General features: G+C 45.7%; 1 protein-coding gene and 1 long non-coding RNA gene across 8 annotated transcripts in view; one reads left to right on the top strand and one right to left on the bottom strand.

The window, feature by feature from the left end:
• The first annotated feature begins 863 nt into the window (after window positions 1–863).
• LOC142905288 (heterogeneous nuclear ribonucleoprotein L-like) lies at window positions 864–20,639 on the top strand. 7 transcript variants are annotated; one of them, XM_076060963.1, is made up of 13 exons: window positions 876–1,512; window positions 6,503–6,621; window positions 8,850–9,087; window positions 9,469–9,554; window positions 9,686–9,782; window positions 11,222–11,291; window positions 14,532–14,618; window positions 15,106–15,362; window positions 15,718–15,839; window positions 16,518–16,719; window positions 17,331–17,388; window positions 18,239–18,334; window positions 18,791–20,639. In XM_076060963.1, exons 1-13 carry the CDS (start codon window positions 1,261–1,263, stop codon window positions 18,844–18,846), a joined length of 1,740 nt encoding a protein of 579 aa, XP_075917078.1. In that variant the 5' UTR covers window positions 876–1,260; the 3' UTR covers window positions 18,847–20,639. The 7 variants fall into 7 exon arrangements, with proteins under 7 accessions (XP_075917082.1, XP_075917078.1, XP_075917079.1 ...); XM_076060964.1 differs by having other exon boundaries at window positions 878–1,482; XM_076060965.1 differs by lacking the exon at window positions 6,503–6,621 and having other exon boundaries at window positions 881–1,512; window positions 8,872–9,087.
• Window positions 20,640–23,650: 3,011 nt separating this feature from the next.
• Window positions 23,651–26,068, bottom strand: part of LOC142913459 (uncharacterized) — a 2,858-nt gene continuing 440 nt past the window's right edge. The window contains exon 2 of the long non-coding RNA XR_012934675.1: window positions 23,651–23,974. This is a non-coding gene — a long non-coding RNA (uncharacterized LOC142913459). The remainder of the gene's footprint in view (window positions 23,975–26,068) is intronic.

The following is a 26,068-nucleotide window of genomic DNA, read 5'->3' as shown; positions in this document are numbered from 1 at the left end:
TCCCCCAATTAAGTTATTAGCGAGTTTTCAAGTTTGTGAATTGCAGACGTTGGGAGCTACTAAGGAGAAGGCGCTGCATTGCGTAGAACATCTCTGACTGTTGTGGTATCTGTAAAGCAAAACAAATACAGTACAGTTTAAATTTCCATTTAAAGCTTTCGTGACTGCAGGGATTCATATTCTTGGTTCTTTCGGTAAAGTCACCACCACGTAGAATGGAAATAAAATAATAAAAATAAAACATAAAATAAAATTCTCATGACGTTTCGGCCACAACACAAGTAGCCTTCCTTAGGTGAAGGAACAGAACTGTCGGGAAGACGGCGCTCGAGTGAACACTGCTAAGCTTGGCAGTGTCTTTTAAGCTGGGTGGGAGGAGCAGAGCCCCTTGACGAAGGAGTTTACATATCAACAGAAGGATTTAGCATTGAAGTAGCTAAGTTAATGTGTTGGATTAGCATGATGTTAATGTGAGGAATTAGCATGTAACTGGGAGATTAGCAGGATGTTAATGTGAGGAATTAGCATGTAACTGGGAGATTAGCATGATGTTGATGTGAGGAATTAGCATGTAACTGGGAGATTAGCAGGATGTTAATGTGAGGAATTAGCATGTAACTGGTCACGGTAGTAGCTATGTTAAAGTCCGAGTTTACATATCAACAGAAGGATTTAGCATTGATGTAGCTGTGTTAATATGTTGGATTAGCAAGATGTTAAAGTCAGAAATTAGCATGTAACTGGGAGATTAGCATGATGTTAGTGTGAGGGATCAGCATGTGACTGGTCACGGAAGTAGCTATGTTAAAATCAGAGTTTACATATCAACAGAAGGATTTAGCATTGAAGTAGCTGTGTTAATGTGTTGGATTAGCAGGGTGTTAAAGTCCGAGTTTACATATCAACAGAACAATTTAGCATTGAAATAGCTGTGTTAATGTGTTGGATTAGCAGGATGTTAAAGGCAGAATGTTAGTGTGAGGGATTAGCATGCCGGTTTATTTTTTCCTTGTTTCAACGTTAGCACCACGGAAAGCGACGAGCTTTGTTCAGACGGACGAGTCCATCATTGTTCGGAACGGAGGAGGGGGGAGAGGGAGAAGCAGCCACGATGCGCTGGGTCTGCAATTATTTTGCAGTAGGGGGCGACAGTTGCGTCGCCGGCCCCAGTTGGCCGAGAGAGGCGTCACGTGACGAGTGGCTGTGGGGTCACACCAAGCCGCGCGAACATCGCCAGAGGACACATCGATCCGAGAATCGATGTCACACGTTGGAATCGCCCCGCCGCCGCCCGCTGCTGCCGCTGACGCTCGGCGATCCGCGCAGGCGTCGATTTTTAGCGACAGGATCGCGAATCGATTCCCTCCGGCGCTCCACGCCATCACGACGATGTTGACCACCGCCGCCTCCGCCGCCCGGCACGCGGCCAAGCGCCTGGGAGTCAATGGCGAAGGCAACGACCGCGTCCAGGCGGGCGCGATGGTGAGCGTCAGTGACGAGCGACTTGACGAGGTGTTTTTATAACGAGAAGATGTTTCTTTTACTCCTCCTCGCCCAGAGCCTCGTTGTGAGGCCTGGGCCAGAGGCTTCACTCAGGCGACGTGCCACCACCACCACCAGCCGTGTTTATATTATTTAACGTGATTGTTTAGCTTTGTAACTCGCAGATTCCAGTGCCGTTGCGAAGAGCTTCTCGTTGTTGGTGTTGGGGATGGACCACGCGGACCACAGCATCGCTAGGCTCTGCTTACGTTCAGTAAAACGCGTTTTGGTAAACGTGGATTTCGTGTTCGTTAACACCTTGGGCTATTTCCAGTGTAATTTTTTTATACGGCGTTTTCTCTTCTAAGGGTGGGTATTCTCTTTGCACTGAACTAAAATAATAAAAAAATATGAAACAATAAAAACATTACTCATTTTTCATATTCTTAGTTTTTTCGGTAAAGTCACGTTGAAGAGAAACAACAAAATAACAAAATATATATAAAACAATAAAAATTCTCACGACGTTTCGACCATAACTCAAACGGTCATCATCAGGTGTGTCGGTTTGCATAAATTTATTTTGAAAACGGCATATTTATTTATTTATATAAAAAATAACGTTTGCGTCACGCGCAACGATTGGCTGTTTGCCAGGACTAGTCCATCTATTTTTTGAAAAGAGGAGGGGGGAGACGAAATTTGTTTTTATGTATGCTGTCTGAAAGCCACTGTAAGCGTGAACAATCAATCAAGAACTGAAATGATTTATCAAATCTTTCCAATGATTGCTAAGATAGAATCCATCTTCTCGGTTGAAATTGTCTCTGTGTTTGTATATGTGGATAGCCTCATGAACGAATCTCTCATGGAAGCCAGATGGCTTACAAAGAACCTCCGTCTTGGAAAAGTCAATGGCATGTGAGCCTACTGAATTAGAACAATGATCTGCTACGGCCGAGGTGTTGGTCCTACCGTGTTTAAGGTCTGCTTTATGTTCACGAATGCGGTCCGAGATATGGCGTTTGGTTTCTCCAATGTAACTACTACCACAGAGGCAACTTAGTTTGTAGACACCAGGGTATTGTATGTCCGGAATCACATCTTTTACAGACGGAACCAGATCACGGATTTTATGTAATGTGTTGAAACGGACCTGGATCTTGTGTTTATTCAAGATTTTGGAGATCTTTTTTGTGATCCCAGCAATGTAGGGTAAAGTGATGGTTTTGAAAGGCTCCTCAAGAGGGTTCTTCTTCATGGTTTGAGTGATAGCTTTGCGGATTGTATAGTCGGAGTAACCATTAGCCCTAAGAGCTTGGTGTACGTGCTTGAGTTCACTGCTTATGTGTTCCTGGTCGGATATGCATTGGGCTCTATGATACAGAGTCTTGATGAGAGAATTCTTCTGTGATGGATGGTGGTGGGAATCCGGTTTCAGATAAGCATCCGTATGGGTAGCTTTCCTGTAGACAGAGTGGCTCATTGAACCATCAGGTCTCTTTTTAATTAGGACATCCAAAAAAGGTATCTTGCCATCTATTTCGACTTCCATGGTAAATCTGATGGCTGGGTGTATGGAATTGATGTGGTCGAAGAATTGGTCTAGAGCAGGCCGGCCATGTGGCCAGATGACAAAAGTGTCATCCACGTACCTCTTCCATAAGGTTGGGCGCAGAGTGGCAGTCTGGATGGCGTCAGTCTCAAATTTCTCCATGAAAATGTTAGCTATAACTGGAGAAAGGGGGGAGCCCATTGGGGTGCCCTCAGTTTGTTTGTAGAAAGTTCCATTCCAAGTGAAGTATGTATTGGTTAAACAGTGTCTCACCAGGGGGGGTACCTCAGTGTTTAGTCCTTGATGAACCAAGTCTTCAATGATTGCAATGGTGTCAGGTACAGGAACCTTGGTGAATAAGGAAACTACATCAAAACTGACAAGCAGGTCGTCTGGGGACAGGGAAATACCCTTGATTGTTGATACCAGGTGAGTAGAATTTTGTACCGCAGAGGTGGTCTTTCCAGTGAAAGGACGCAGGATTTCAGACAAAAAACGAGCTAGTTTGTAGGTGGGGGAGCTGATAGTAGAGACTATGGGACGAAGAGGTGTATCAACTTTATGTATTTTTGGTAAGCCGTATAATCTTGGTGGCCTGGCAGCAGAAGGTTTCAATGAAAACTGTTTAGATTGATCAATTAATGCGGTTGAATCAGAAATTATTTTGTTGGTTTGTGTGACGAGGCTGTTGGTGGGATCTCTTTTTATTTTTGTATAACTACCATCGTCGAGTAATTCTTTAATTTTGTTGTTGTATTCTATTTTATCCATGATAACAGTAGCATTGCCTTTGTCAGCTGAGAGAACTACAATATCATTCCTCTTTTTTAATTTATATAATTCAAAACGCTCATTTTTGCTGAGGTTGCTAGCTGGCATCTTAGCGTTTTTGAGGGTTGCAGCGATTTCAGATCTTGCTACGTCTGCAGCGATGTGACCCAGGCCCCTGAGAGCAACGTCTACTTGGGCAATTATATAAACCGGATTCCCACCACCATCCATCACAGAAGAATTCTCTCATCAAGACTCTGTATCATAGAGCCCAATGCATATCCGACCAGGAACACATAAGCAGTGAACTCAAGCACGTACACCAAGCTCTTAGGGCTAATGGTTACTCCGACTATACAATCCGCAAAGCTATCACTCAAACCATGAAGAAGAACCCTCTTGAGGAGCCTTTCAAAACCATCACTTTACCCTACATTGCTGGGATCACAAAAAAGATCTCCAAAATCTTGAATAAACACAAGATCCAGGTCCGTTTCAACACATTACATAAAATCCGTGATCTGGTTCCGTCTGTAAAAGATGTGATTCCGGACATACAATACCCTGGTGTCTACAAACTAAGTTGCCTCTGTGGTAGTAGTTACATTGGAGAAACCAAACGCCATATCTCGGACCGCATTCGTGAACATAAAGCAGACCTTAAACACGGTAGGACCAACACCTCGGCCGTAGCAGATCATTGTTCTAATTCAGTAGGCTCACATGCCATTGACTTTTCCAAGACGGAGGTTCTTTGTAAGCCATCTGGCTTCCATGAGAGATTCGTTCATGAGGCTATCCACATATACAAACACAGAGACAATTTCAACCGAGAAGATGGATTCTATCTTAGCAATCATTGGAAAGATTTGATAAATCATTTCAGTTCTTGATTGATTGTTCACGCTTACAGTGGCTTTCAGACAGCATACATAAAAACAAATTTCGTCTCCCCCCTCCTCTTTTCAAAAAATAGATGGACTAGTCCTGGCAAACAGCCAATCGTTGCGCGTGACGCAAACGTTATTTTTTATATAAATAAATAAATATGCCGTTTTCTAAATAAATTTATGCAAACCGACACACCTGATGATGACCGTTTGAGTTATGGTCGAAACGTCGTGAGAATTTTTATTGTTTTATATATATTTTGTTATTTTGTTGTTTCTCTTCAACGTGACTTTACCGAAAAAACTAAGAATATGAATTACTGCAGTCACGAAAGCTTTAAATCAAAATTTAACATTACTCATTGTTTTTTTCAGTAAAGTCACGTATGTAGAAATACAATAAAATTATATTAAAACAAAAAACAATCACGACGTTTCGATCACAACGCAAGCGATCTTCATCAGGTGTCAAGAACAAATCACGGAGGTAAATACAGCAAAAGATGAGAGACGAGAATTCAACAAACCTGAAACAACATTATGTGAAGCACATCCAGTCAGGCCAACAACACAGACACTTCCTGGCGGACCACGAATAAAAACATTGCCTACCAGGAGAAATTCGTTCATGAGGCTATCCACATATACAAGCACAGAGACAATTTCAACCGAGAAGATGGATTCTGGCTTAACAATCATTGGAAGGATTTGATAAACCGTTTCGGGTCTTAATTGTTCACGCTTACGGTGGCTTTCAGACCGCATCCATTATTTTCGTCTCCCCCCTCCTCTTTTCAGAACATAGATGGACTGGTCCATCTGAACAAACTCTCAAATCGCTCTCCGTGGTGCTGACGTTAAAAAAAATGCCACTTTTCAAATTTTCTTGCTGTGGTTTTCACACCTGATGATGATTGCTTCTTGTGTTGCAGTCAAAACGTCGTGAGAATTGTATTGTTTTATATTTTTATTATTTTATTGTTTCCCTTCTACGTGGTGACTTTTCCGGAAGAACCAAGAATATTAATCCCTGCAGTCACGAAAGCTTTAAATCAAAAGTTAAAATACTAATTAAGTTAAAATACCGATATGTTAAATGTCCCACGCGATAGCGTCGTGGGGTAGCTCTTCGACCCTCCCCAATGTGATTAAAAACTTTGCGGAATAAAACTTTACAGCGTCTACAAAAGCGCACCTGGCGGTGGGGGATGCGAGTTCCAGAGTTTGTAACTCGAGGGCCGTTTAGATTTAAAGTTAAACTCGCGAACGTTCTTAGCTATTACTGAAATGATGGCACTGAGCTATGGCCATTTTTTGCCAAACGGATGCATATTTAAAAAGCCCTTTAATGCAAGTGTCTGCATCTGCTCCGATATCACTTGCCGGCGATGTTAGCCTTGGCTTTATTTTGGTGATTTTGAAAAAGTTTTATGGTTTGGCCATGATTGTTTTGTTGTAGTACGGAGTTAGACTGATGGCTTTAATCTTAGTTGTCTTGTGGTTGTTGTTGTTTGACTTGCATCCCACTGGGATTTTTGCACACAGCGTTGGTGTACGGTGCTATTTCAAGGATTATTTTGCTGTTTTTTCCTGGATTTTTTGTTTGCACAGTCACACAAAGTCACTTTAAGATGTTTTTATTGTTCATGTTTTTGTTTGTTGCGGTTGCACCCGATTCAAGAGCCAAATGGCTCACAGGGCTATACCAAATAAATGAAACTGAAAACTGTCTTCTCGGTATAGGAGGAAACAACAGCTTTGCACAATAGTCGTGTTGAGTTTGCTTCCTTGCCGACGTGCACAGGACACGTTTGAGGACCCACACAAGCCCCCACCGTCGGCTGTGGTTCACGTGCGGGGACTCTCAGACACAGCCCTCGAGTCGGACCTCGTGGAGGCCGTGCGGTACTTTGGCCTAGTCAGGTGACCAGTCGGTGGTGACCGTTGCCCGCATGGGGAAGAAAGCTGTATTATTATTATTGTTGTTTACCGAAAACACCAAAGATTAATTCCTGCAGTCACGAAAGCTTTGAACCAAGTTTAAACCGCCTCTACGGGGAGGTATAAGGTCTGTATCTTTGTGTCTGTCTTTGTGTTGTCTTGTGTTGTCTCTGCTTGTGTATCTGCCTTTGTGTCTGTGCTTGGATTTGTTTCTCTGTGCTGTCTCTGCCTGTGTGTCGGTCTTGGTGCTTCCGAATGTTTGCTGCCGTGCTCCACTTTGCTCTATGCATACCTCATGCTAAAATGTCCCATTGTCTCTCAGCCTTGCCTTCTCATGCTAAAATGTCCCATTGTCTCTCAGCCTTGCCTTCTCATGCTAATATGTCCCATTGTCTCTCAGCCTTGCCTTCTCTGCCTATTTAAGGCGACTTCACTGTGTGCTTGTACCTGTGCTGGTCCGCTGTACTTGAATGTCTATGTGTGTGTGTGCCGTCTGTATCTTAAATTTCATACTTAACTTGCAATTTAGCAATCTTTGAAATAACGTAATCAACCAGGCTTTGCGTTAATTGTGTTTTGACCGACCGTCTGTGTTGCTTTATTTGGTTTCCAAATTCTGCTAAACTCTTGTCTGTTTGGTATGCTTCTCTCTCTATGTCCCCTATTGTGTCGGTGTTAGTTCCCCCCTACTTGGGTGTCTGTATATACATCTGGGGTTATGTGTTTCCCCTCTCTCTTAAATTTAGCTCTTCTGTACCTGATGATGGTTGCTTGTGTTGCAACCGAAACGTACGCTATTATGTAATTTTATTAATTCTTATTTATACGTGACTTTACCGAAAAAAAACAAAGATTATTGTTGTTATTATAGTTATTATTGTTATTGGTGTTGTTATTATTGTTATTATTGTTGTGGTGGTGGTGTTTGCGGACGTGGAGTGAACGTAGACCTTGGAAATTCGAGTATTACCGATTTTCGGTTCAATAACTCAAGAAATTGCATAACACAAAAATACTCGATGGTTCTTAAGCACGGGGTGGGAGATGCCCTTTCTGGGGGTGCAAGACGTGCCAGATTATTTTTTAACAAGGTAAATCCATCGAAACACATTGAGCACGGGCACGTACGCACCGCTACTTTGTTCCATCAAACCTCTAAATTAATAAACATTGTACGTTTTAAAAAAAATATTGAGAACCAAAGGGGGGGTGGCAAGGCTGCAGGTTAAAGCTCAAGAACCACTTACGTAAATAAAAAGTCGTGGCCGCGTGTGGCGGTGGACGAGAGGGCGCGGCGTTGCCCACGTCACGGCGTGATCGGCGACGCCGTGCGTGGCTTACTCGGGGCCTTGCCAGCCTGAAGTGACCAACCAAAAACCACTTCATCTTCTTTGGGGTTCTTTCGGTAAAGTCACCACCGCGTAGAATGAGAATAAAATAATAAATTAATAAAAATAACACGATAAAATTCTCACGACGTTTCGGGCCACAACACAAGTGGCCTTCATCAGGTGAAGGGACGAGACTGCCAAACTGAAATGGGACAGTCTCGTCCCTTCACCTGATGAAGGCGACTTGTGTTGTGGCCGAAACGTGAGAATTTTATTGTGTTTTTTTATTATTTTATTATTTTATTCTCATTCTACGTGACTATACCGAAAGAACCAAAGAAGATGAATGCTTGCAGTCACGAAAGCTTTAAATGGAAACAAAAACCGTTTGTTTTTCAATTTCCCCAAGTCACGAATTCCCTCCGAATTAAAGTGCCGCTGCTGCTTTTGTTGTGCCGTCTGACAAAAGCGGCACACGTTCAACTGTGATTAGTAACCGTGTTAAAAATTAATATCTCGTATTGAAATGGTGCACACACGTACCTTGTTTATGTACGTTTGAAGAGGCTTCGTTTGTCAGGTGATACATCGACAGAAGAAGACTACATTACCCTCAAGATGTATTTTAAATATAATTATATTCTTACAGTACATTCAATTCCAACGTACTACACTGCCAAACTGAAATGGGACGTGGCATCTAACCTGCATCAAACCAGTCTCCACTCCGTTGCATGCATTGAAACATTTCTTGAGATCAAATGAGGTGACTTGGAGCAGACCAACCTCGTGTTTAACATTAACAACAACAGGCATGCGTTTTAAAGTCGGCCACATCTTTGAATAACGGCACTCGTTTGAATCGCTCCCTCCGTGCAGCTACGTGGTGATGATACCCAAGACGCGGCAGGCGCTGGTGGAGTTTGAAGACCCGGAGAGCTCCCGCAGCTGCGTCGACTACTCGTCCAAGGGCTCCGTCTACGTGTGCGGGCAGCCGGCCTACTTTAACTTCTCTACCAGCCAGAAGCTTTGGCGCCCTGGCGTCCCGGGGGACAACGGCAACAGCAACCACATCCTGCTCTTCACCATTCTCAACCCCATCTACCCCATCACCACGGTGGGCATTGTTACACTTACAGCAGCTGGACATTAATGTGTGAATAGTTTGTCGGGTGTGCCACGCACACACGCGCATGTTTCATTTATACGAGTGAAATTATGTCCGTTTTGGATTACAGTGAATGGCTTTGCTAAGGAAATTACATTGATCCTTTGGTTCATTTGAGGCAATTGAAGTCGTGTTTTTTGTTTGTGCTTTGAAGTCTACCAATGGCATTGAATAAAAAACAATATATAGACCTAATGTTGATTTTGGAAAGCGTTGATGTCCTGTATGGCTCGATCTTAAAAATTCACTGGAAAAAAAGCTTTTCAAATTTACTTGGTAATGCGTGCAAAATCACCTCGCTGCGTTTGTGTGCTCCATGTGGTCCTGCAGGATGTGCTTTACAACATTTGCAAACCATTTGGGCCTCTGCAACGCATTGTTATCTTCAGGAAGAATGGCCTGCAGGCCTTTGTGGAATATCCTTTCAACGAGATGCATAACCGTAACGATATGTCTGCCATTCACGTAATTTTACGTGTTATTTTGGAGATGCTAAATGTATTGTTTTTAAAATGAAATGGTCGTGTTTTCCTTAATTTTTGGCCACGTTTGTTTCGGTTGAGAGCGCCGAGAGAGCGAACTCATCTCTGAATGGAGCGGACATCTATTCGGGCTGCTGTACTCTTATAGTGGACTATGCAAGGGCAAGTACAACCGATACTTTGTACATTCACAAGTGTGTGCACCACAACCTGGGTTTTTTCACCCGCAGACCAAAGATTTCATTTAATATTATGAATTGACCACTTTGGTGAGCAAATAATGCTGAATACACACGGCAATTCATTGCTAGATGAGGGCTTCTGCACTCGATGCCTGTTGTGGGGGTTATTTGACTTGTGTGCGGGGTAAAGGAGTGTAGCATATATTGTGGCAGCATAGAAATACAATGCACCCAATGGATTTTACAGCTGCCCACCACACAGCCCCACAACCTACAACAACCCATTGTGCATGACGGGCATCCTTGCCGTTGTCTAAAGTCAAACTTTTCCCAATTGATATTACCGTGTGAGGGTGGTTCTCATCTGAGCCAGTGCCCTGAGCCAGTTAATGGAAAATTCGCATCCAGTGGGAAGGGTAGAGTTGGTTTTTAATTCGATTTTATTTGGTGACGGGTGATTAACATTCAGCCATAGGCTGCTTTGCGAGACCTGCAGAGTACCTGAGGGGAGATGTTACATTGTTAGCAGGAAATAAAATTACAGAACAGTAATAACGAATGCATCATTTTCATAACGGGGTTATGGCACTTCAACATTTTTGAGGTATATGATCAAGGCTAACGCTTTACAGTACACGAGGAACACTGCGAATAAATAATACCGAGTTAGGCAGAGCATGCCAAACTTATGTGCGATTAAACAAGTTTGGAATTTAAATAGGCCACCGAGGGATAGCGATTTTTATCTGCAAACACGAAGGGAGCTTGTTCCAACGAAGAGGGATAATCAACACGTGATCTTAAAAAAAAAACTGGTGGCAGAAGGCCACTGTTTTCCCACAACTCCGATAAGCACGCTTTTGCTACGTACGGTGCGAAAGTTTAGCTTATCGTTGACTTGCTACGTGTGGCAGCTCTTATTCATTCATCTTCCAGGAGGTTAAGGGTTGCGTTAAGTACCTCGGCTTTACCGCAAGTTGCGTGCCGTAATTGTCTCGGGGGTAATGACCGCTTAATAATTATTATGCTTGTAAATTTTAAATGGTTCTAAAGTTTCGATTTAAAGCTTTCGTGACTGCAAGGATTCATCTTCTTTGGTTCTTTCGGTAAAGTCACCACGTAGAAAGAAAATAAAATAATAAAATAAAACAATAAAATTATCACGACGTTTCGGCCACAACACAAGGTCGGGACGACAGGTTTGTTCCTTTCACCTGAAGAAGGCCACTTGTGTTGTGGCCGAAACGTCGTGAGAATTTTATTGTTTTATTTTATTATTTTATCCTCATTCTACGTGGTGACTTTACCGAAAGAACCAAAGAAGGTTCTAAAGTTATATAATTTTTTCCCAGCATCTATGCCCTATATGCTGGCCACGAATAATGTTTATCTTTTCCCCCTGCTGTGTCCTCTTTACAGGCGACACGTCTGAATGTGTTTAAAAATGACTCTGAGACCTGGGACTTCACCAACCCTGGCCTCAAGCAAGGTAAGACCAATATTGAGCATATCAGAGCCGCGCTCTCTCGACAGCTGGTGGTGGTGAGCCCTCGGGTGTGTGGGGGGGGGGGTGACGTTTTTAACGCAAGGGCTGGGGGGTGTGCACGGCGTGATGAAACAGGCATTGACTTTCTGTACGCGGCCGGCTTTGCCGTGTTATACTTGAAGATCAGTGGCCAAGTAGAGGGGGAAGTTTGGAGCGTTCTCAAGAGGATAATGCAGCTTCTGCACTTGAGATTTTGGTTGCAGAAAAATGTCACACCTGCAGACACTTGGTTGTCTTGAAGCACATTGGTGTACTGTTTACAATCTACAGAACTTGGTCGTTGTCACAGGAAGTTATTTGAAACGCCATTCCCCTCTTTTGTATCAATCATGCAATCACTGCAATTGTGTAGAGCTGGTCAAGGTTATTTTCGTTTATACCTATCTTCTCCATATATATAAAAGGCAAAGTTGTGAATATGTGTGTCTGTTCAAAATGTTTAGCGTACTTCCCGACATGCAACAAACTGGAAATTTGCCATGTGGGTACTTTCCAGACTGTACACCGTGCAAACATTACACAAATACACTTTTGTTTTTTGGGGGGGGGGGAGCTCGATAATGCATTTATTTTTTGCACGGCAAGTGAGCTGTGACGTCAAATCTGTCACGTGACCCGTAGTGTAGCGGTTAGCGCTACGCTGCGCTACGAACCCGGCGACCCAAGTTCGATTCCCGCTCACCGCCACCACCGGTGACGATTATTTTAACCGGTCCTGGGCCTCCCCTAGGTCGACTCAGCCTCAAACGAGTAACTGCTGTGGTGTGTGAACATCGCCACTGGGGAGACAAAGGCGGCCGGGCGTGGTGGATCCAAGTCCCGGGCGAAGCCGGGTAGTAACAGCTAGCGCAACATATAACTAAATAATCTTTGTGTTTTTTTAGCCCATGCTAAGCTTGCGTAGTTTACTCTGGGCAGATTGGTTTTAAACTCGTGCCCGTGTACTTTGTTTTTTCTAGTTTACCCTTCAGAACAATTTGGCAGTATAAGTGAATGTTGTGAAGAACAGGATTCACAAGGAGGCATGTGGCTGCTGGAGTGTTCAATAATCCATTGGATTAATTTTTTTGTTACCATTAAAGCTGTTGCCCTGGTACTGGACATGCGATAGATATTGCCATTAAGTTGGTGGCGTTTTAGATTTTGATCAGCTTTGAAGATTTTCCCAACGTCAAGTGCATGTGGCCCATAGGCGGGTACTCGGTTGTTCGGGGTGTATCAAGGCTGGGCATTTTTACACTACAGTGTAAAACCTTGCATTGCGAGCATAATTCGTTCCGGGAACGTGTTTGTAATCCAAAGCGCTCGTACATCAAAGCACTCGTCTATCAGTTGTGTGATCACGTGACTCACGGAGTACAAAGTGTGTCTACACGTACACTGCTCGTATTGCAAGACCTCGCTCGTTTATCAAGTTAATATTTATTTTCAATTTTAGCTCGTCTTGCAAAACACTTGCAGACCAAGTTACTCGCAATCCAAGGTTTTACTTTTATATTTAGATTTACCAGGGTGTGTGTCTGTTGGATCAGAAGTAGGTGCCAACTTTCACTGGCATATTTGAGGTGGACATTGCACGTTGCGTTTTTATATTTTGTAGGGTTGAGAAACCTTGACTGCATTATGTGGTGTCTGGATACTAAGCGGAGAAGCTTAGAGGATGTCAGAAAAGCCGATATTTACGATTGAAAATATCACTTATTATAAAGTAACCCTTTTAATTTGGTACGATTGAGCCTGAACAGGAAAATGGTATCTTTGTCCCGAGTACATTGTGTGTACGCACAGATATTAGTTTCCGAAGAGGTAAGTCTCGCCACTTTATCAAGGGAGCTTCAGGGACACGGTGCGGTTTGATTTAATCGCCAAATTTCCGTAAACGCTTCGAAGAGTATTTTCCTCACTCCCAACATCAACGCTACAAGGAGCATCTGCGAGCATTGCCGCACACAAGCACACGAGGCAATTTGCAAGCAACACACGAGCAATCAAGCGCCCGGCAGCCAACAGCCACCGACGTGAACGGCGACGACACGAACGGCGACATTGGCGACATCCTCGTCGGCACTTGGGAGGCACCGGGGACCAAGCAACCAACACGCCGCCACCGCTGTGACACGCACGGCCGACCCGCGCCCCCCACGCCTGCAGCGCCACGTCACGGAACACTCGGCGCAGCACGCCGCGTCCGCTGCACCGCAACCGCCACGTGCCGCTTGGCAGAGGCCATCGGATAACCCGCGTCCAGCCGCAGGCACCGGGGGACACGGCGCTGACAGACCGGCAAAGCACCGGAACCGCCGCGAAGAAGCCGGGAGCGACGAAAGCCCGCATTCACCGCGAACGGGACTTGGAAATAAGCCGAACGGAACGCGTGCCGATGCGTTTGGGGCTTAAAATCGCTCCGTTGGTGAGAATTTACCTCCACGCTCGTACGTTTAGACTGCCTTGCTAAAGTTTTGTTTGCAAACGAGGATTTTGACATTGCAGATGCCAGACACAACGCATTTCGCATCGGTTTATAAGCGGCGATCTTTTTCATTTTAAAGGTTCGTAAGGCCCCGTCGCCCACTTCAAGCGTCCCAATTTTAAGCCCCAAACCAAAAAGGGTCGCCGGAGAGCGAGAGGTGCGGTGGCACGGACAACGCGGGGGGGTGCATTTGTGCCAAGCGTGACTGCTGTTGGCGCAGGAAAGAAGGCGCCGGCCTTTCTGTTGCATCCTCCTCGCGATGGGTCGTCAGCCGCCGCCCGACTCTGGGCAACTTTGTGTTCCCGTCGAAGCGTAGACTGGGTAAGAAATGAGCGGGCATCGCAGGCGGCAACCACGGACACTCGCTGACGCCGCACCTCGGAACAATTTGTCGCGTGCATCTGTACACCTCCAATAAATTTTGTTTTTTCTTCTTCTTGCGATGAGCGTTTCTTTACGCGCTGTATTTTGTATGGTGCTCGTTATTTATGTTGCGCCGTGTGAAATCTGCATTTTAAAAAATACCGCCAATTGTTTTTATCGACAGACGCAGCGCGCCCCCGTGTGGAGTGTGCCCGGAATTTCTTAATGTGTTGGTCATGTGAATGTTCTGGGTGCAGAATGCATTTTTTGGATTGTCCTTATTTTGTGCAGCAATGAGCGCTTATGTTTCCCGTGGGTGAATTTGGTGATCGTTTTTTTGTTGTTTTCAGAGGACAATGCAATGATGCCAGCGAAGCAAACGTCTCTCCTTGGCAACCATCCCAAAGCACACGCTTGCGGTGGTGGCGACTGTGGAGGTAATCCCCTTGTTGCGAATGCTATAATTTCGGTTTCCTTCAGCTTGCTGTCAGATTGAAAGAACCTGCTGCCTGTTGAGAACATTTCTTATTTGGAATTAGTGTTAAGGTGCATCCTAAAAACCTTTTTTTGCAATTAACAATTGCAACTTATGAGTTGCTTTGTGTTTTAAGAGACGATATTTCCAATAGCTATCAGATGTATTGGGTATTTAAAACAAGCTATGCTGAATAAGAGCTCTAGCTTGGTGGCCCTCAACCTAAAATAAAAACTAGTTTAGTCTATTCCCTAGGCAACTGAGTCTTCTGGACCAATGTTTTCCAGTGTCTCCAAGGAGTAGAGTGGTGATTCCTGGGTTACCTGACCTTATAGGAAAGGGCACACATGTGTAAGATGATGGTTGTCATAAATCTGTTTTTCAGAGAAGTTTAGAGAGTTTCAGCTAGTTCACGATGCGTTTCCCCCTCTTGTGTGTTTGCGTCACAGGCCACCAGCAGCCACCACCACCGGGCGTCGACTACGGATCTGGCGGTGACGGCATGGGCGGTGGGGGAGGAATGGGCATGGGAGTAGGCATGGGCAACCAGGTTGGGCCCCAGGGTGGTACCCAGGGCCAGCACGTGCAGGCCATGATGAACCAGCAGGCCGACAACAAGGTCCTCATTGTGTACGACTTGGACGCCGAACGCTTCAACTGCGACCGCGTGTTTAACATCCTCTGCCTCTTCGGCGACGTGGAGAAGGTGCCTTCGCTGGGTGTTGCGCGCACCTGCTTTGAAATGAGTCCCCGTTTTTTTTCTTCCAAAGGTTCAACCGCGGTGCAATGCGTACGCACGCGTGTGGTGCACGTCGTGCGCTGATCGTGTTATATAAAGTGGGAGATTCACACGACCAAATTTGTTCACCGATTGACAACATACACATTTGGTAATTTTCTTTGCAAAAATGTACCCAATGCGAAGTGTTCTTTGTGCATGTTTTCTAATGGCCCCTCGGCCAACACTTCACATTTCAACAATGCGTTACAACGAAACTTGTAGATATTTTCGTGCAAGATTGCGCGATGCTGAACCATCTTACGGGTTGTTATTTTTGTAGGTTAAGTTCCTGAAGAGCAAGCCGGGAGCCGCCATGGTCGAGATGGGAGATCAGTACGCCGTGCACAGGGCGGTTTTTCACCTCAATATGTCTCAGATCTTTGGAAATAAAATCAACCTCTGGTGAGCCTTTTTGTCCCCGTGTTAAATTGGTAAATGTAACTCGTCATATCCTGTTAATGTAATTGGATACTGCTTTCCATTTAGAGAAGACAACTTTAGTAAATATTTAGTGCAAGTGACTAAATTTTAGGACGGTGAAAAAGAGAGCTGATGAATACCGTGAACGAAACACTCGTCACAGCTCATGAGGACCCCGGTGACTTGCTTTCCAGAGCCTTTATTGAAGTGGCGAACATGAAATTTGGATTCTAGATTTGAAGCTTTACGGGGAGGGCCTTTATTGAAATAGCGAACGTGAAATTTGGATTCTAGATTTGAAGCTCTACGGGGAGGGCTTTCACCTATCTGTTAGAGCTTTCAACAGACAACGGGACAAGAAGTCAAAGCTCATCGAGACGCTGACCTTCCTCAAAAGATGCCGCGACAACAAGCTTAAAGGACGCGACCTGGGCTTGCTGTCTTCACTCCAACGCTGTCCTCTGGACAGTCCGGTCCCTTCACCTGATGAAGGCCACTTGTGTTGTGGCCGAAACGTCGTGATTTTTTGTTATTTTATTTTTTACCCACGTGACTTTACCGAATCGAACCAAAGAGCACGTGAAATTTGGAACGTGATAAAATAAAAACTAAAAACAGTTTCTTCGCGCTATTCCCTCCCTTCCGCCCTCGTCTCGGCAGCGTGTCGAGGCAGCGGTCGATTGTGCCGGGCCAGGCGTTCGAGCTGCCGGACGGCACCGACAGCTACAGGGACTACGCAGGTTCTCACAACCACCGCTACGCCAACAGCGAGAAGGCGGCGAAGAACCGCAACCAGCGTCCCACCGCGGTGCTGCACTTCTTCAACGCGCCCACGGACATCACGGCCGAGATGTTCGCGCAGGTCCGTGCCCCCGCCGCCCCTTCAGCCTGCTGCCAGCAGCACAGAAGGGGAGCGCGTTCGGTTTCTTTAAAAGTTTTCCCAGGTAAAGCTTTTATAAATATTCAAGTCCAAAGTTTGCACGTGAAACAATCGTGGGTTTTTAAGATGAGCCTATTGATGTTGTGGAGTTTGTGGTGGCCAATGACACGTTTCCTGTGACGGGACAAATGTAAAATGGTGTAATGTAGTTTCCTTTCAGCGGTTAAAACATAAGATGTATAAATAATGCAGTCGATGTTCCAAAGGGACTTTTTTGTTACAGACTAGACAACACCTCGCGTTAATTTGTCCTGTTTAATACATTACGATTCATATTCATTCGTATTCGAAAGGTTTACATTTCAGTCTTTGGACATTGTTTCTGCAAATGGTTGCATTCCCCCTGAGTCTATGCTTGGTGTTCACAATAATCTGAGCACTTTAAAAGACTGCTCCAAAGCTGGCGAATGTAAATTTAAAAATGGACAACGGGATTTGTGCCTGCAATTAAAATGACATCTCCCGAATGCTTTACCGGTGCACGTTAACTGTTACCAACTATAACGTGAACGCCGCCCGTTCTGTCCCCGCAGCTGTGCGACGAAATGTCGATTGCGAAGCCCCGCTCTTTCAAAGTGTTTTCTGGAAAAAGTAAGTCCCGCAAAGTATGTTTATTATTTATCTTACGTGTCATGGCACAGAATAAATCGTGTACTGTATTCTCCATGCAATCGTCGCTTGATTTACAGCACGACGCCAGATGATCTGCAACGTGTGCTATGAGGCCATGCTCAAGAAACCCTGTGAGAAATTCTCTCCCGAGAGCAATCCTTGCTATTCACTCGCGCCCAAGCTGACTGAAGCGTGTTAGCGTAGCCAAGGCATCGGACTGAAGCCTTCCTGCTGCAGAAATTCACCGACGACTGACACCATCCTTTAAACACGGCAAAGGGTTTCATATTCTTGGTTCTTTAGGTAAAGTCACGTAGAAGGGAAACAACAAAATAATAAATATATACAAACACAGACAATTTCAACCGAGAAGATGGATTCTGGCTTAGCAATCATTGGAAGGATTTGATAAACCATTTCGGGTCTTAATTGATTGTTCACGCTTACGGTGGCTTTCAGACCGCATCCATTATTTTCGTCTCCCCCCTCCTCTTTTCAGAACATAGATGGACTCGTCCATCTGAACAACTGCCAAATCGCTCTCCGTGGTGCTAACGTTAAAAATAACCGCCACTTTTTTCAAATTTTCTTGCTGTGGTTTTCACACCTGATGATGATTGCTTGTGTTGCAGTCGAAACGTCGTGAGAATTTTATTGTTTTATATTTTTATTATTTTATTGTTTCCCTTCTACGTGGTGGTGACTTTACCGAAAGAACCAAGAATATGAATCCCTGCAGTCACGAAAGCTTTAAATCAAAATGGTGAAGGGTGTTGCGTTTTACACGACCCAAATGACTCCATGAGCAACGGTCCGTCCACGTGTCCAGCCGATAGGAGCGTGTCCGGCCTGACGGAGTGGGAGACCAAGAACGATGCCATGGAGGCTCTGGCGTGCATTAACCATCACCCCCTGAAGAACGCAAGTAAGTTGTGGGGTGTTGGCCATTTGTGTTGGTGCGATGACATTGAAGCGGTGCTGCATTATCGGCAAATCTTTGGTCGCACGCTCTGTTGAGCACCTAATGTTCAGATTTGGGGGGGGGCGCTTGTTATTACCATAGCACCATCTGTGTACACTGGCTGCCTAGCAGCCTTGGGTGAAATTGCAGGAAGTGAAAGCAGTTGTAGATTGTTGTATTATATATTAACAGGTTGTTATTTATGGGCGATTTGGATTTCGTTGTTGTTTGCATATACAGAATGGAATTGAAAGTTGACATAGCCAAGCACTTTCACTTATCACAACTCAACGTTATCTTAGCTCCCTGAACGAGTTTGTCGACATCGACAAAGACCCTCCTAAGAATCGCTTCATTGTTTTAAGTTTTTGTGTGCTCCAGTGAAGATGTCATGTGGCTCCCCTGTTTTTATTTTCTCAGATGTTCCATACTTCTACACCCTCAAACTGTGCTTCTCCACTGCCCAGCCTTCATAGAAGACAACTCAACATGTTTCATGCCGTATTGAACGTCGGTGTCAACATCATTGTCACTTTGTGTATTATTTGTGAATGTCCCATCACTCTTGTTGAAAGTTAACCGTGGGTATAGGTCGAAAGTGCAATTTGACGCGTTTACATTTTAGTTGTCATTTTTTGGAGGATTAATTTAGATTTCTATATTGACTGCACCGAAAGATTTTAAAGGTCGCAGTGGAAATGAAGAATGTTGAAATTAAAATAATTATGGTTAGTCTCCTTAACCTGCCGAGTTTGTCTGCCGTGTGCATTGCCATTTTGTCCATGAGCCCCAAACCAGATTTCACTTGGCAGTCCTCGGGTGCCGTAACTTTAGCGGCTCCAATTAATTTACAATTTGGGGGGGTTCTCAACTTGCTCATAGCCAAAGTTTTTGCTCCCACCACGAGTGATGCTCCTTTCTTGCTGTAGCCCATGGCACTAATATTGCCCATTTAATTTCATAACGGAGAGCTCTGAAATAAATGCCAAAGAGACCCTTTTGGGGGGGGGCTGGTAAAAATATACCCCGACTCATTGACAATCCCATTGAAAAACATGGGTTGGCATTCTGTACAGTGCGTGTATTTAGCAGGTTAATACGCTTGCAAATATAAACCCCAAGAGAAAATAGAACAGTGTTTGAAAATAAAAGCATGGAGAGATGCATGTTTGACATCGAACTGGAATCGATTGAACATGAGCTTGGAGACATGAAGGAAGTTGGGCATAGGGTAGGTGAGTGACTGAGTGAATGAGTGACTGAGTGTGTGGGTGGCTAGGTGAGTGACTGAGTGTGTGGGTGGGTGGCTAGGTGAGTGACGGAGTGAATGAGTGACTGAGTGTGTGGGTGGCTAGGTGAGTGACTGAGTGAATGAGTGACTGTGTGGGTGGCTAGGTGAGTGACTGCATGAATGAGTGACTGTGTGGGTGGCTAGGTGAGTGACTGTGGGTGGCTAGGTGAGTGACTAAGTGTGTGGGTGGCTAGGTGAGTGACTGAGTGAATGAGTGACTGAGTGTGTGGGTGGCTAGGTTAGTGTGTGAATGAGTGTGTGGGTAGCTAGGTGAGTGAATGAGTGACTGTGTGGGTGGCTAGGTGAGTGAGTGACTGAGTGTGTGGGTGGCTATGTGAGTGAATGAGTGACAGTGTCTGGGTGGCTAGGTGAGTGTGTGTGTGGGTGGCTAGGTGAGTGACTGTGTGGGTGGCTAGGTGAGCAACTGTGTGTGTGGGTGGCTAGGTGAGTGAGTGACTGAGTGTGTGGGTGTCTAGGTGAGTGAGTGAATGAGTGACTGAGTGTGTGGGTGGCTAGGTGAGTGAGTGACTGAGTGTGTGGGTGGCTAGGTGAGTAACTGTGTGTCTGTGTGGGTGGCTAGGTGAGTGAGTGACTGAGTGTGTGGGTGGCTAGGTGAGTGACTGTGTGTGTGTGGGTGGCTAGGTGAGTGAGTGACTGAGTGTGTGGGTGGCTAGGTGAGTGAGTGACTGAGTGTGTGGGTGGCTAGGTGAGTGACTGTGGGTCTGTGTGGGTGACTTATCAGGGACGGGTCCCGTGTGGCCAGTGGTCGAGACCTGTACCTTGGCTGGGTCAGGTCAGACTAGCCTCCCCAAGGACCCCCTTAGCCGGAGGACCCCGAGACCCTAGCCCAGGAATAGGGCGAGTTAGACCGAAGCCGTACCTCCTCAGCTAGCAGCCGGTGAAGGGGCCGTTACCCCTTCAAGTAGAAGGCTGTATTGTATTGTTAAGCACCTTTGTAATAAATAAGCGTTGCCTCTACCGATTCGTCTCTACGCCGTCTTAAAGAACCCATTACACATGTACAGGCATAGCTCTTACGTCTTTAACCATTGAACTTGTTTTAAATATATATAAAATGCTCTAAACATTTATCATGTGCACAGTATTGTAATATAGGCGGGTACTGATACCCCAATGAAGTAGTGCTCATATTTGGTCAGAGGAAAACCAATGCTCATTCGGTAATGCATCTCCATTGGAAGCATGTTATGATGACCTCCTACAGCGCTGTTTCACGAAGTGTTCCATTTATCAAGAACGCATCCTGAGCGCCATAACAGACTCACATAAAACTGAAGGCCGCCTGGGATCAAACTTACAAAATAAGCGGATGAGAGCAGGTTGGTGTGCTTTTGGAAAATGTAACTTGATAATGAAACGCAAGACCCAATCTAGATGTGACTCACTTGCAGCACTCCACTGCCCCTACTCCACACCCCCTCCACTCTCTCCTCCCTGGCTCCTCCCCCCTCTCTTACCTACATAGCCTCTTGTCACGGCAGCCCTTTTGCCCACTTCACCAATTGTTTTCTTGCTGTGGTTGTCCCACCTGACGGCGGACGCTTGTTGTGCTGCGCCCGAAACGTCGCGGATTTAATTTATTTTATACCTACCACGTGACTTTACCTAAAGAACCAAAGAGCAAGGCCCAATGTTTAGAGCGTTAAAGGGTATGTAAAGCAAGGCCAAAGGCACGTAGAGGCACAACCATAAGATAACATAACACATTCTCCTGCGGAGGGAGCTGGTAGTAGGAACATTGGGCTGCTCGGTCAATGGCCAGGGTCAACGGCGGCACCATCACGTGGTGTATTCCGTAAATATGCTCGACATCAGCTTTTGTGAGGACTGCTGTATCCCAACACGTACCAGGGTGAACTTTAACAACAATAAGCCCTGGTTCTCAGCAAAGCTCAGAAGGTTGAGGTTGGAGAAGGAGGAAGTGTTTAGGAGTGGGGATAGAGACAGATTCAAGGAGTCGATGAACAGGTTTAGCAAAGCGGTGAGAGAGGCTAAACGACTACTCAGAGAGACTAAAACACCAGTTCTCTACTAACGACGCTGCTTCTGTCTGGAGAGGGCTCAGGCAGATCACCAACTACAAACCCAGAACCCCCCACACCACTAACGACTCCCGCCTAGCCAACGACCTGAACGAGTTCTACGTTAGATTTGAAAGACAATTGGACTATCCTGAACCACCCCTTCCCACCCGAGAGGCCCCACCCATACTACAGAGACGATTCTCTCCTTTCAGGAGGGAGAAGTTAATAGACTTTTCAAGAGGCAGAATCCACGCAAAGCAGCCGGGTCGGATCTGTCTCTCCAGCGACCCTCAGACACTGCGCTGACCAGCTGTCTCCAGTGTTCACCAACATCTTTAACACCTCCCTGGAGACATGCCATGTACCAGCCTGTCTCAAGTCCTCCACCATCATCCCTGTGCCCAAAAAGCTAAGGCCAACAGGACTAAATGATTACAGACCGGTCGCCCTTACATCTGTGGTAATGAAGTCTTTTGAGCGCCTGGTCCTGGCACACCTCAAAGCCATCACAGACCCTCTCCTGGACCCCCTTCAGTTCGCCTACAGAGCCAACAGGTCTGTGGACGACGCAGTTAACATGGCCCTCCACTTCACCCTACAGCATCTGGACGCCCCAGCATCCTACGCCAGGATCCTGTTTGTGGACTTCAGCTCTGCCTTCAACACCATCATCCCTGCCCTGCTTCAGGACAAGCTCTTCCAGCTGAACTTGCCCTACACCACCTGTAAATGGATCACAGACTTCCTGTCTGACAGGAAGCAGTGCGTTAAGCTGGGAACACAAATCTCTGACTCCAGGTCCATCAGCACCGGAACTCCTCAGGGCTGCGTCCTTTCCCCACTGCTTTTCTCCCTGTATACCAACAGCTGCACCTCCAATCATCTGTCCGTCAAACTCTTGAAGTTTGCGGACGACACCACCCTCATTGGGCTGATCTCTGGTGGGGATGAGTCTGACTATAGGTGGGAAGCTGACAACCTGGTGACCTGGTGTAGCCAGAACAATTTAGAGCTAAATGCTCTAAAGACAGTTGAGATGGTTGTGGACTTCAGGAAGAATACAGCCCCCCTCACCCCCATCACCCTGTTAGACTCCCCAGTCAAAATTGTAGAGTCCTTCCACTTCCTGGGCACTATTCTCTCCCGGGACCTCAAGTGGGAACTGAACATCAGCTCCCTCACCAAGAGAGCTCAACAGAGGATGTACTTTCTACGGCAGCTGAAGAAATTTAACCTGCCAAAGACAATGATGGTGCAATTCTATACAGCGATCATTGAATCCATCCTCACCTCCTCCATAACCGTCTGGTACGCTGCTGCCACTGCCAAGGACAAGAGCAGACTGCAGCGTATCATCCACACTGCTGAGAAGGTAATTGCCTGCAATCTACCAACCCTCGAGGACCTGCACACGACAAGGACCATGAGGCGAGCGAGGAAGATTATGGCCGATTCCTCCCACCCTGGACACTCTCTGTTTTAGCTACTCCCCTCCGGCAGAAGGCATTCGGTCCATCAGGACCAAAACCTCACGCCATAAAAACAGTTTCTTCCCATCTGCTGCTGGCCTGATTCTGTGAGGGCGGGCATGAGCCGGCGTGAGTAGGTTACACGTTGAGTTTTATAAGGGCACCACGGGGTGACCAGCCCCTCCCCACCCAGCCCCACCCATCCCCACTCAGCCCCACCCTCCCCTCCCTCCCCTCCCCACCCCGCCACACCCACCCCACTCAGCCCCTCCACTGCCCACCCCACCCAGCCCCACCCTCCCCTCCCCACCCTCCCCTCCCCACCCAGCCCCTCCCCACCCTCCCCTCTCCACCCAGCCCCACCCCTCCCATTTTTGGATGCACGACGGTCTGACACAACAATAATCCCCTGTGGGCTGGTGGTGTAATAACCAGGAGGTTCCTACCAGTATCAACTTTATAACCAAGTGTAAGCCCAGAGTCTCGATGTATTTTATTTCAGTGAGCCCTGGGTCAACACTCATGAAACATCACGAAAGCACAGCAAGTACAAAGCAATTTTAAAAGCGGTTGCAGTAACAGCTAAGCATAAATTAGAATACATTTCACAACATTTTACAATTAACATTGCCGAAAAGGTCTAACTAAAATCTGAAAACTCATACTATCTATGCAACAAATCTGAAAAGCGCTCAAATTTATAACATCCAATTATGGAATTAATAGCTTATTAAAAACCAATAAAATCGTAAGGTTGGGGGTTGATGGAGGAGCGGATAGCATCGCACACCTGAGACACCTACAGTGGGGGGAGGGGGGGGGGCGAAAGGGCAATTTTACAAGCAATAATGGAGGGAAATGTTTTCAATTCCTCATATGATCGTGTTTTGTTTTCGTGGAACTGAACACATTTAAAGGAACATTTTGCATCGGTTTGAAACATTCAGGCTGGCCTGCCTCCAATCCACCCTGCTGTGTTGTGAGGAACTCACATGTTCTTGAAAGATCTGGACAAATTCACACCAGTGACTTCCTCAATGAGGCTAGACTGTGTGTTAGCTGGGTCACATAGCCCACATGCCCAGCCACCGCATGCCCAATCAGTTTCTGTCTAGCCAGATAGAAGGGACTGAATGGTCATGGTACAAGCTACAGAACACAGGGGCTGCTGTGGTACAGGAGAATATAAAGCTGATTGGACTTGCCAAGGATTGGTACCAGCGTTGTCAAGATCGGCCTCTGTGGAGGAGGCTCATGAAGGATGCTACTGGGCAGTTGGAGGCAGTCGCTCTGCAAGCATCAACGTAGGGTGGAGGAGCGACGCTCAAGAGTGGAGCAGTGGGCGGCTAAAACACACAAGTTGGCACAGTGGGGCTCACAGGCCGTGTATCTGCCATTTACCTCTGTCAGTTAACCCACAATGATCTGGGCCTGTCCAATGACCTCTTGCCTTCGAAACGGGCACCATTGATTCAAAGGCGCAAGCTATTTGGTGACATTACCACCAGTTAGTGGCGGAGCGGTGAATGGCGGCTGTTGTTGTTTTTTTTCTTCCGATTTTTTATTTGATAATTTATGTACTTTCTTTGTTGCTTACTCTTTTGTCAACCTTGGACTCGGGGGATCGATTTTGAATAATGAGACTATCCTGGTCCCTTGAGTTCTCACCTCGTTAAACATTTATTTGAACTAAACTTGAGGGAAACACACATTGTCACGGTAAGTAAATGCGCAACCGGTGGGCTGTAAGTCAAATGCTCTTGGAGTGTCCCACTGAGTGTTTTTTTGTTGTTAAATAGCTGGAGATAAGAGATAAAGCGAGATTGCAGCCAAGCTCCCCCAAGACAGAGATAACGTGCGTGATGTCACGTGCCTAATAGCCAACGTGAGGAATCCTGCCGTATGGTGAAAGAGTTGTGTCTAGCTCAGACGTGGGCCATGTACGGCCCAACGCGCTTTTTAATCCGGCCCGCCGAACTTGTCCAAATATTATTATTATATTAAATTTTCCTTCTCCTGTAATGCCCCCATTTTCCCACTAGATGGCGCACTTTGACCGCGAGTTACGACACGTTTTTGTATTTCATAATCTTAGCTCTTTCGGTAAAGTCACGTTGAAGGGAAACAATAAAATAATGAAATATATTTCAAAATAAGTAAATTACTGCAAACCGACGCACCTGATGACGACCGTTTGTGTTATGGTCGAAACGTCGTGATAATTTTTATTGTTTTATATATATTTTATTATTTTATTGTTTCCCTTCAACGTGACTTTACCGAAAGAGCTAAGAATATGAATTACTGCAGTCACGAAAGCTTTAAATCAAAATTTATGTTTTTGTATTGTTTATATTCGTGCAACTTGTTAAATTGCCTTGCAAACGAATGCTTTGCTACCTGTTAAAGGCCAAATCCTTTCACGTAATGATTTTTAATGTCATTTATATTTAGTTCACACAAACACTCCATCTGTTCCTGGCCCGGCCTCTCTGTCAAATTTTAGAACCCACTGTGGCCCGCGAGTCAACAAATTTGCCCACCCCTGGTCTAGCTAGTAAAAAAAAAACGAGTTTGTTGCTACTTGGGTTCCATGAGCGACCACTGGGTATCTGAAGAGCGCACCTCAAGAACGGTGACTTCTAAGATCTCAACGGAAGTTGCTTACCCAAATGTACAAAAGGGAGATCAAGTCATCAGATTTGAGTCAGTTTTTTTTTAAAGATACAGCATTTCTTTCACATGCAATCATCATTGATGATTTTTGCCAACCGTTTCCTGAAAATGGCCCTCGTTCAATTTGGTCTGAAGGCTCCCCGTCAGGTTCAGTGTTACAACTCTGAGGCTTGTTTCATAAATCCTTCGCACAGTTTCAAAGCCAGAATGAGGGCGC

The sequence above is a fragment of the Petromyzon marinus genome, unplaced genomic scaffold, assembly GCF_048934315.1.
Source record: "Petromyzon marinus isolate PM22_M1 ecotype Great Lakes invasive population unplaced genomic scaffold, UKy_Petmar_22M1.pri1.0 PM_G_Scaffold_26, whole genome shotgun sequence".
Taxonomy (NCBI): domain Eukaryota; kingdom Metazoa; phylum Chordata; class Hyperoartia; order Petromyzontiformes; family Petromyzontidae; genus Petromyzon; species Petromyzon marinus.
Note: the sequence above shows the minus strand (reverse complement) of the source record. Positions and strands in the feature narration are given on the sequence as shown.

Bases quoted from the DNA above. Each gene is read 5' to 3' on its own strand.
- LOC142905288 (XM_076060963.1), top strand. From the start codon at position 1,261: ATGTCACACGTTGGAATCGCCCCGCCGCCGCCCGCTGCTGCCGCTGAC. The intron at 15,363-15,717 runs GTGCCTTCGCTG...TTATTTTTGTAG, and splicing joins TCTTCGGCGACGTGGAGAAG to GTTAAGTTCCTGAAGAGCAA. The intron at 16,720-17,330 runs GTCCGTGCCCCC...CTGTCCCCGCAG, and splicing joins CGGCCGAGATGTTCGCGCAG to CTGTGCGACGAAATGTCGAT.